This window comes from Phyllobates terribilis, unplaced genomic scaffold (genome assembly GCF_046119375.1).
Source record: "Phyllobates terribilis strain yellow unplaced genomic scaffold, ASM4611937v1 Scaffold_2__4_contigs__length_985480577, whole genome shotgun sequence".
Classification (NCBI taxonomy): domain Eukaryota; kingdom Metazoa; phylum Chordata; class Amphibia; order Anura; family Dendrobatidae; genus Phyllobates; species Phyllobates terribilis.
Window position 1 is genome coordinate 184,859,437 of NW_027362762.1, and position 11,509 is coordinate 184,870,945.

Consider the following 11,509-nt stretch of genomic DNA (forward strand, 5'->3'; position numbering starts at 1 on the left):
CGTATGATTGATTATATTAAAACCAATGCAGCTTACAGTGATCGATTGGAAAAACACGGAGTCAGCATTCTCATCCTTCCCCACACTGTCCTATATTATCAGTGCAGTGCCAGAAAAAAACCTCGAACATGTGTGGCTGCTGCACGTCTTGAAGAGCTGAAGGACCTTTTCATGTCCTATGATCAGACAAACCTTTAGTAATACCTTGTGTGACTTTGATGTCATTTGACCTGAGTGTACATGTACTGTGCATGCAGCAACGTTGTGTATGTGTGTGCTGCAGAATGTGCATAGTTTGCGCGCTGCAACAGTTTTATTACCTTCCTTTTTTACCCTATTGCATTAAAATTATTTATCTTGACCCATCCACTTCTTTACAAAACCAGGAATGTTTTAATTGGTAGGAAATATTTTATGGCTCCCTAAACCTGTAGGTTGTTGTAGTAAAATATGTCCTCGTTAAAAAAACTGATACCTTATTGATGCCAAATGGGGAACATTTAATTTTCTTAATACAGTAACTGTTAAAACTGTACAACCCAATGTGGGTAAATGAGGTCTCATTAAAATTTTCAGAGTACAAAGTACTATAATGAATTTAGTCATTAACCCCTTCATGACCTTTGCCGTATATGTACTTTAATGTCTCTGCCTTTGATTCAGGCTCTCACACTGAGCCCATATCTTTCCCCGCACATGATGGCTGATTTAATCAGCCATCATGTGCCCTTAACTGCCACAGGTGGCGCAATGCTCCGCCTATAAATGTTCACCTGTTTAACTCCCGCTGTCTATCTCTGACAGCGGCATTTAAGACTCACTGGTAGTGAGCATTTCATTCCATGTTCCCATCGGTGAGCCTATGACAAGATCGCGTTATGGCCATGGGTTTTCATGAGTCAAGGGTCTGCTGATGACACCTGTGCCAGTCATTACTATCCTCCTGTTAAAGCCAGCCCGTGGTTTGCATTAAAAAAAGATTGTGCTTAGATCGGACTTTTGCATCAGAATTGCTATCAAAATGTAAATTAATCTGCTTAAGAAAAAAAGAGAAAAATCTAAACACAAATTATGGGGTTTTATGCCTCCATAACATTGCAATAAGAGGTGATCAAAACCACAAAAAATAAGCCCTCACACAGCCCTTTATCCTGGATAATGAAAACGTTATAAGTCTCTGAAAATAGTGACAAGTTTTTCTTACAAATTATTTTTTCACCCTTTTAAAATATACATACATACATACATACATACATACATACATACATACATACATACATACATACATACATACATACATACATACATACATACATACATACATACATACATACATTTGGAAACGCCTTCTCATTTAAAGATTTTTCTGTATTTTCAAGACTGAGAATTGTACATTTACACTGAAGGCATCAAAACTATGAATTAACACATGTGGAATTATATACTTAACAAAAAAGTGTGAAACAACTGAAAATATGTCTTATATTCTAGGTTCTTCAAAGTAGCCACCTTTTGCTTTGACTGCTTTGCACACTCTTGGCATTCTCTTGAGCTTCAAGAGGTAGTCACCGGAAATGGTTTTCACTTCACAGGTGTGCCCTGTCAGGTTTAATAAGTGGGATTTCTTGCCTTATAAATGGGGTTGGGACCATAGGTTGTGTTGTGCAGAAGTCAGGTGGATACACAGCTGATGGTCCTACTGAATAGACTGTTGGCTGCTTTTTTTTCTTGCCATAATACAAATTCTAAGTAAAGAAAAATGAGTGGCCATCATTACTTTAAGAAATGAGGGTCAGTCAGTCCGAAAAATTGGGAAAGCTTTGAAAGTGTCCCCAAGTGTAGTTGCAAAAACCATCAAGCGCTACAAAGAAACTGGCTCACATGAGGACTGCCCCAGGAAAGGAAGACCAAGAGTCACCTCTGCTTCTGAGGATAAGTTTATCCGAGTCACCAGCCTCAGAAATTGCAGGTTAACAGCAGCTCAGATTAGAGATCAGGTCAATGCCACACAAAGTTCTAGCAGCAGACACATGTCTTCAACAACTGTTAAGAGGAGACTTTGTGCAGCAGGCCTTCATGGTAAAATAGCTGCTAGGAAATCACTGCTAAGGACAGGCAACAAGCAGAAGAGACTTGTTTGGGCTAAAGAACACAAGGAATGGACATTAAACCAGTGGAAATCTGTGCTTCGGTCTGAGGAGTCCAAATTTGAGATCTTTGGTTCCAACCACCGTGTCTTTGTGTGACTCAGAAAAGGTGAACAGATGGACTCTACATGCCTGGTTCCCACCATGAAGCATGGAGGAGGAGATGTGATTGTGTGGGGGTGCTTTACTGGTGACACTGTTGGGTATTTATTCAAAACTGAAGGCATACTGAACCAGCATGGCTACCACAGCATCATGCAGCAGCATGCTATTCCATCCAGTTTGCGTTTAGTTGGACAATCATTTATTTTTCAACAGGACAATGACCTCAAACACATCTCCCGGCAGTGCAAGGGCTATTTGACCAAGAAGGAGAGTGATGGGGTGCTACGCCAGATGACCTGGCCTCCACAGTCACCAGACCTGAACCCAATCGAGATGGTTTGGGGTGAGCTAGACAGCAGAGTGAAGGCAAAAGGGCCAACAAGTGCGAAGCATCTCTGGGAACTCCTTCAAGATTGTTGGAAGACCATTTCCGGTGACTACCTCTTGAAGCTCATCAAGAGAATGCCAAGAGTGTGCAAAGCAGTCATCAAAGCAAAAGGTGGCTACTTTGAAGAACCTAGAATATAAGACATATTTTCAGTTGTTTCACACTTTTTTGTTAAGTATATAATTCCACATGTGTTAATTCATAGTTTTGATGCCTTCAGTGTGAATGTACAATTTTCATAGTCTTGAAATGAGAAGGTGTGTCCAAACTTTTGGTCTGTACTATACATACATATGACTCGCCCCCTGGGCCGTGGGGTACCCAGAACCGGGCTTCTGTATGATGCTGGGGGTAGTAGTGGCAACCCGATCCCGTGGCTCAGGGTGGTCAGACCAATGTTGTGGCAGTCTATCAGTGTTTTGAATGTCCGACTACGCCACCCGTGGATTGCGGTCAGGGATAACTGCCGCTGTGAGGCAAACCGCTGAGGATGGTGTTGGTGTGCAGCACAGGGATAGGATAACTCCCCACGGGAAGAGTGTAGCCTCAGGGCAGTGTAGGTGGATGCTGGGGGTGATGGTGCAGGCGCAGCAAAGATCACACTGAGTCCAATGGTGCAGTCCAGGGTTTTTACTCAGTTATCTATGTCACTTCTGTCAGCAATGACTGCCCAAGCCGCGCTGCGTCCACCAGGTGAGGAGCTCGGTCAACCCCCAGGCAATTCAGGAGTATGGCACAGGATCCCCTTCTGTCCTTTCTCTGGCCTCTCGTGCCCCACCAGTGACCAAACTTCTGTCCAGCTACCGCGGACCATGTCGGGCAAGCGTTGGCCTCCGCTTCCCGCTATCCTATATGGTGCCTTCCTAGCAGGTTTGGCAGGGGGTCGCACCAATAAATGATCACGACCTCCGGTTCTTGGCTGAGGGATGATTTACCGCCACCAACTTGGGAATCCGGTACCCTTCCACAGCCTGACCCTTCACCCGATATAACGCGGGTTTGCAACGGTTCCTGTCCGTTCTGCTCTTAGGGTCCCTTCTGCCTTCTTGTTTCTGGAGCCTTTCTACTCCTGTCTCTCCTCTTTCCTTCCTTCTCCTTCTCCTCTTCTCCTCTCTGGCCCCGGCCTTCTCTCTAGGCCTGCCTCGTGGAGCTGAGCTCAGGCTGAGCCTCGGCTCCCTGTCAGCTCTCTCCTCCTTCTGCTCTGACTGAACTTCTCAACTCTAAAGATGGCTCCCACCTTTTATCTGCTTCTGTGTCTGAGCTCAGGTGACCTGCAGGGGGGAGGGGGGAGAGAACCCAGTGATGTAGGAGCAGAAGGGGATGGTTTCTGGAGCATAGGAAGGAGCTCATTGGGTGCTGGTCACCTGAGCTCAGACACAGAGAAGCAGATAAAAGGTGGGAGCTATCTTAAGTCAGTCAGTTCAGTACAGTGGAGAGGTGACAGGGAGCAGAGGCTCTGTAGGAGCTCTGCTGAGAAGGCAGGCCTAGAGAGCAGAAGTGAAGAAGGAGAAGGAACGAAAGAGGAGAGACAGAGGAGCAGAAAGGCTCCAGAAACAAGAAGGCAGAAGGGACCCTAAGAACCCATGAGATATCGGGTGAAGGGTCAGGCAGAATAAGGGTACCAGATTCCCAAGTTGGTGGAGGTAAATCATCCCTCAGCCAAAGACCGGAGGTCGTGATCATCTATTGGTGCGACGCCCCCCCCCCCCCCTGCCAAACCTGCTAGGAAGGCACCATATAGGATAGCAGGAAACGGGGCCCACGTTTGCCCGCATCTGTCCAGCTGCCGCGGATCTAAGTTTGGTCACTGGTGGGGCACGAGAGGCCAGAGAAAGGACAGAAGGGGGTCCTGTGCCATACTCCTGAATTGCCTGGGGGTTGACCGAGCCCCTCACCTGGTGGATGCAGCACAGCTTGGGCAGTGACATGGATAACTGAGTAAAAATCCTGGACTGCATTATCGGACGCTGTGTTATTTATGCTGCGCCTGCACCATCATCCCCAGCATCCTATTACACTGCCCTGAGGCTACACTCTTCCCGTGGGGAGTTATCCTATCCCTGTGCTGCATACCAACATCAGCCTTAGCGATCTACCTTGCAGTGGTGGTTATCCCTGACCGCAATCCACGGGTGGCGTAGTCGGACATTCATAACTCTACAAATAGACTTCCACACAATTTGGTCTGACCACCCTGAGTCACGGGATCGGGTTGCCACTACTACCCCCAACATTGCACTGAAGCCCGGTTCTGGGTGCCCCACGGCCCAGGGGGCGAGTCAGCTTTTGGCGTAGTCGGCAGGATTGTGACCAACCCGCCACAAACGGGTATTGCGTGCCTGAAAAAGACTTTGTACTTACCTGAGTGAAGTTTCCCACCATTCGGAGCAGTTTCCCGCCATCTTCAGCCTTTTTTTCCGCCATCGGACGCCATCTTCGGGACGCTGCACGGGAAGAAGAGGGGCGTGGACGTCAAAAACGCGCGAAGTCCGAAGCCCCGCCCCACGTGCTGATGCCGCACAAGGTCCTGGAAGGAGCCCAGCGAGCGCGGACGTCCGTTCCTCAACGCAGACCATCGCCAGCAGAGCTGCGGCCTACGGAAGAGGATCGCTGGAAGGTAGGCCACGGTTAACCAGGGGGGAGGAAGGCATCAGGAATGGAGGGCAAGGTGGCGGACCGGCAGCAGACTAAGCTGCCCAGCATTGGCAGTGCCCCAGCCGTCGTGGCCCCGACCAGTGCCAGGAGAAGACGCGTGACGCAGGAGCGGTCGCGGGAGCAGGTAAGAGGAGTCTCCCTGTCCTGGACGCTGCCAGCGTCGGCCTGCTCCCGGGCCCCCTGGTGGAGCTGCCGATCCCGGACGTCAACAGCGGCCCTATCCAGGCCCCACCGCAAGGCCTACTGCACTGCGGCGCAAGGGGCGGGTATGCCCTCAACATCCACCGGGTGGGCGCAGAAAGTCACACTGCTGAGGACCCGGACGGGTCTGAAGATCAGTAGGAGGAGGAAGGAGGAGCATCAGGAGGATACCGTTACTGATGAGCAAGTGGGTACAAAACTGTTTAATTGCCCCCGTTGGAACTGTTATTTGACTGTTGCCCGTTTAAAGTGCTCCCCTAAGTTACCTGGCTGAGGACTGAGAGCAGCCATCCCTCTTCCCCACCTGGCTGAGGACTGGGAGCGGCCAATCCCTGTAAATAGTTGCGCTTCTTAAAGCGCCCCCTATTGGTTTTATAAAAGTACAGCAACGTCTACCTCTGGACAAAGCTTGAAAGTTGCTGAAGTTTTGCACTTAATAGAAGAGTGGACACCTGGTCGCAAGTTGCACCGTGGCCAGTGAATCGGAGTTTACTTGCAAATGTTTTACCTGAAAAAGTTTGATATACTGAATAGTTTTATATGCTGCTAGAAAATGTTATATGACAAGAGTTCCAGTAATATTAAAAGTGCAGTATAATGTTTAGTAAAGAGAAAGTGTTTCCCATAAAGGGAAGTTGAATAATGCCGGTCGTTTTCTAATGTGAAAAGTTTTGAAAAAGTTTTGCATGTCTTGTAAAATGTTTTTGCTTTGTTCCAGCCCGAGGACGTGCTGTGCTTTACCAGGGGGGAATGTAGCGCCCCGAGGGTTCGGTTGCTACAGGGGTATTGCACCTCAACCAGAGGTGTGATATTCCACTCCCAGGTAAGGATGGAGTGTGGACCTGGGCTCAGTTAGCTGCATACACACTCACCCCATTTCCGGGGGACAGCTCGACAGTGCTCCCATTTACATATATATGCAGGCACAACTGACAGTGTCCCTGTCTGGAGTGGGGAGGGGGGAGAGAACCCAGTGATGTAGGAGCAGAAGGGGACGGTTTCTGGAGCATAGGAAGGAGCTCGTTGGGTGCTGGTCACCTGAGCTCAGACAGAGAAGCAGATAAAAGGTGGGAGCTATCTTAGTTCAGTCAGTCAGTTCAGTACAGTGGAGAGGTGACAGGGAGCAGAGGCTCTGTAGGAGCTCTGCTCAGAAGGCAGGCCTAGAGAGGAGAAGTGAAGAAGGAGAAGGAAGGAAAGAGGAGAGACAGAGGAGCAGAAAGGCTCCAGAAACAAGAAGGCAGAAGGGACCCTAAGAACCCACGAGATATCTGGTGAAGGGTCAGGCAGAATAAGGGTACTGGATTCCCAAGTTGGTGGAGGTAAATCATCCCTCAGCCAAAGACCGGAGGTCGTGATCATCTATTGGTGCGACCCCCCCCCCCCCCCGCCAAACCTGCTAGGAAGGCACCACATAGGATAGCAGGAAACGGGGCCCACGTTTGCCCGCATAGATCCGCAGCAGCTGGACAGAAGCTTGGTCACTGGTGGGGCACGAGAGGCCAGAGAAAGGACAGCAGGGGGTCCTGTGCCATACTCCTGAATTGCCTGGGGGTTGACCGAGCCCCTCACCTGGTGGACGCAGCACGGCTTGGGCAGTGACATGGATAACAACAACTGTGAGTAAAAACCCTGGACTGCATCATCTGACGCTGTTATTTATGCTGCGCCTGCACCATCACCCCCAGCATCCTATTACACTGCCCTGAGGCTACACTCTTCCCGTGGGGAGTTATCCTATCCCTGTGCGGCATACCAACATCAGCCTCAGCGGTCTGCCTTGCAGCGGCGGTCATCCCTGACCGCAATCCACGGGTGGCGTAGTCGGACATTCATAACTCTACAAATAGACTGCCACACAATTTGGTCTGACCACCCTGAGCCACGGGATCGGGTTGCCACTACTACCCCCAACATTGCACTGAAGCCTGGTTCCGGGTGCCCCACGGCCCAGGGGGACATACATACATACATACATACATACATACATACATACATACATACATACATACATACATACATACATACATACATACATACATACATCAAAAATTTGTGTGGCTCTTGGGGGCATAAACAAGCATTTAAGCAGCATAGAAAACGCCGTTAATTTGTTTCCCGTGACACAACCGTGGCTCAGGCAAAACTTTAATTTACCGGTTTTCAAGTCGTAAAACTTAATGATGTGATTACTGAAAATGCACTTTTACAAATTGCTGTATCTTTTATCAGGCGTGAACTTCGATCCTTTGGGGTTAGAGTTTCTCTTATTGAACCATGTTCCTATAAAACATCAGCTACAGATATTGGGACCACACTACAAAGTCTTCATTCTCTCTGGTCCCAGGCTCCTGAATGGGCCAAGAAAACCTATGGACAACAGTACTTTGATGTCTGTGAGTAATGTTTAAGCCTTATAGAAAATTCAGTTGCGTTACTATAAAGCAAATAAATTTGAATGGAATTGAATTAATATTTTGCTAGAATGAGGAATGTTTTTTTAATACTAATCTTTTTTTTTTTTTTTTCTGTAGACTGCAAATTTATCAAATATAGACTCTCTAAGTGCAACCCTCATGTAAACCAAGTGATTGACTGCATGGAACATGCCCTGACTGCTGTACACCCATGGACCAGATATTCTGCAGGATGGATTACCAAACTCTTCTACCTCCCTGTTTCATATCTCCCAACTGTAATGTCCGATTACCTATTGGCTCTTCCTTTGCCAAAACCATCATGTTCTTTCACTTCAAATATTAGTGAATGATATAATTAAATGGGTTTTCATGTTTGGGGGTAGAACATTAAATAAATATAGTTCAATCAACTTTTTTTTTTTTTCCTTCTCTTTAAAGGGAATTTGTAACATGCTGAAAGCCTAACACTGCCACCTTGGAAACACTGAAAATGGGCAGAAAATTACTAGCATCCCTCTGATGTTCCTGTTGAGATTAGCTTTTTTTCCCCATAACTTTTACTGTTAACATAGGATTTAATTACTAGGGATGATCAGATCAATCTGATTCTAACAATCTGTGATAAGGTTCAATGCCCATAACCACTTTGCACATGCTGCAAACTCAGTGAGCGGGCTAACTGCATCTGTTGGGGCATTGCCGGGTTCTCTAGAATACCCTGCAGCGATCCAATCATTCTGTAGCATAGCCACAAAGGTGTCTGTGTGAGATATGACCAGCACTCCGTCAGATGAATCACGCAATAACTATGATTCTGTTCTAAACAAAACTGTTGTGACCCATACAGAGGTGATGAGGAGTTGAGGTCATAAGAGGTTGTTGGCATAAGCGATACAGTGCATGTGATGTGTATTAAAAAAATAAATAAATAAAATAAAAAAATTAAAGGCCAAATGAGCTTTTCCTGCCGTCTGCTCTGGAGCAGGTAATGCCGCAAATGCTTTTGCTGGAGGAGGTGATGCAGCACCTGAAAAGTATTTATCATATGTGGGAATTCTTTTCCATGTTTCTACACAACCGATCTGTTAGTGTGCAGGCTCTGCTGTTGGAAAATAAGCTGGGTACATCCTGACACAGATCGAAAGGGAACACTCCGTCAGCGCATGAAACGACATCACCTATTTGTTAATGTAAGATGAACAACACCCAAAATGCCCTTCTTCTTAACCTTGATGTAATCTTTCCCGTAACCAGTCTGCACCTGTAAGTAGAAGCTTGTCATTGTCATCAGCTCTGTCTCCTACTGCTTTCCATATGCTTCATCCTCTGCCATCGTTCTCATTTTGTGTGCCCAAGAAACATGCGTTCAGTCATCATGTAATTTTATCAGTCCAAAAAATTATACCGAACTGTGAAGTGTTCAAAAATAGATATTAATCACTTTTTTAACTGGTTGGGTGACAAAGATAAAGCCAGCAACAAAATGGCACCAATGAAAATATATTAAAGAATAAGCGCTTATACAGCGCCGCTATAGGTTGTGGAACCTGTAGATCTAAGATTATGGTGACTCAAAAACAAAAGCGAAAATAATTAGTATAAAAGTAATAAAATAAAACTATATATAAATGTTGGTATTCCCATATTCGTACTGATCTAAAGCATAAAAAAACTTTAATTCTGCAGCTCGGTGAACAGCGTAAAATTTTAAATGCAGAGAAGAACAGTGGCAAAACTGTTTAGTTTATATAAAGTTACTAAAAGTTCAAGTTCATACCCCAAAATTAATGTCAATGACCAACACAACTCATCATACCCCTCCTCACCACCCAGAGGGGGGGGGGGGGGAGACAAAGCCCTCATACCACTTTTGCTTTAAAAAAAAAAAAAAAAAAAAAAAAAAAGCTCCTGGATTGTGACAAAGGAAAAGTGAAAAAATCCTCTGCCATAAAGGCAAAAACTGGCTGTGATGTCAAGATGGTTAAAAACTGCCTTGTACTTTGTGCCAGCCATCTGTAAATTTAATCAGTCCACAAAAGTGTTTTTTTTTTTGTTTCGTTTTTTTTTCCTGCCATCCAGAAGGTCTGGCAGAACAAAAAGCATTGGCCATTAAGGTGTGGTTTTTTTCCTTGCTTTTTCCACTGCACATGCGCATTGTAAGAGCTGCCCTGGTGCCAGTAGTAAATCAGTGGAAAACGTGGGACTGGAGGAGGAGCAGTCAAGGAGTTGGCCAATCAGCAGTAAGCCCAGCCAGGAAAGGAGGGTATGTATGAGTGCTACAAACTGCCGTCCAGTGGGCACGCCCTTTCTCTTTATACACTTGTAATGAGCGAAGTTGTGCCCTGACTAGTCACGTGGCAGACTAGAGGGAGCGGTCTCGCTCCATACAAGTATTTGGCGCTATGCCACACCCACTAGTTCATACACTTGGCCAGAACTCGACAACGCATACATACCCTCTGGTTCCACCTCAGAAACTGGCAAATTCCCGCAGCTAGAGATGGATGAACCCGAACAGTAAAGTTAAGGGTCCATACCAAACACCTATTGAGAAGGCACGGACCCCGAACACTGATTCCACCAGGAAGTCCGTGTTACTGTTCGGGTTCGGGCAGAGCACTGTGGTTTCCATGCTGTCAGATAACAGCGTGAGCCCGCATCTGTGACCGAAGGTAAAAATTTTACCTACGATCACAGGTGTTGACAGATGGGACTACTACACCCATCAGCCTATGCCTGCTGTCGCCAATAACAGCGACAGCAGGCAAGGTTGATGGTAGTATTAATCTGCCTGCACTATAAACAAATGTAAAAAAAAAAAAAAAAAAAAAAAAAAAAATTGCTTGGGTCTCATATTATTGATTACCTGCCAGGCAAGACTGACAGCTGTGGGCTGCAACCCTCAGCTGTCAGCTTTAGCAAGACTGGTTAGCAATAATAGAGGGGTGCCCATGCCTTTTTTAAAAAAAATTATTTAAAGAAACAAATGAAAAAAAATGGTGTGGGGCCCCCAGCATTTTTGACAACCAGCCAAGCTAAAGCACACAGCTGAGGGCTGGTATTCTCAGGCTGGTAAGGGCCATGAATATTGGCCCTTCCCAGCCTAAAAATAGCAGCTTGCAGCCACCCCAGAAAAGGTGTATCTACTAGATGCGTCAATTCAGGCGCTTTGCCCGGCTTTCTGCATTGCCTTATGGTGGTGGCAAGTGGGGTAATATTTATGGGGTTGCTGTCCCCCTTGTATTGTCCGGTGACATCAACCCCATGGGTTAGTAATAGAGAGGTGTCTATTAAACTACTATCCATTACTAATCCTATAGTTATAGACACCTCTCCATTACTAATCCGTGGGATTGATGTCACCGGACAATACAAGGGTGACATCAACCACACTTGCCACCGCCACAGGGCAGTGTGAAGAGCGAGGCTAAGTGCCAAAATTGGCGCATCTTAGTGATGCACCATTTCTGGGGCCGCTGAGAGCTGAAATTTTTAGCCTCGGAGGGGGCCAACATCCGAGGCCCCTTGGCTATTAATATCAGCCAGCTGTCTATCTAGCCTTTGATGGTTAGATTTTATAGGGGAGCCCTATGTCA

The 11,509-nt window shown here is 46.5% G+C and overlaps 1 protein-coding gene across 4 annotated transcripts in view; it reads left to right on the forward strand.

The window, feature by feature from the left end:
- Positions 1–8,832, forward strand: part of LOC141201137 (retinol dehydrogenase 7-like) — a 96,479-nt gene extending 87,647 nt beyond the window's left edge. For 3 of the 4 annotated variants that reach the window (XM_073663356.1, XM_073663357.1, XM_073663355.1), the window contains 2 exons: positions 7,726–7,889; positions 8,028–8,832. In XM_073663356.1, coding sequence (XP_073519457.1) covers positions 7,726–7,889; positions 8,028–8,263 — 400 coding nt within the window. In that variant the 3' untranslated portion in view covers positions 8,264–8,832. The remainder of the gene's footprint in view (positions 1–7,725; positions 7,890–8,027) is intronic. The other variant, XM_073663354.1, reaches the window with a different exon arrangement.
- Positions 8,833–11,509: the final 2,677 nt, after the last annotated feature.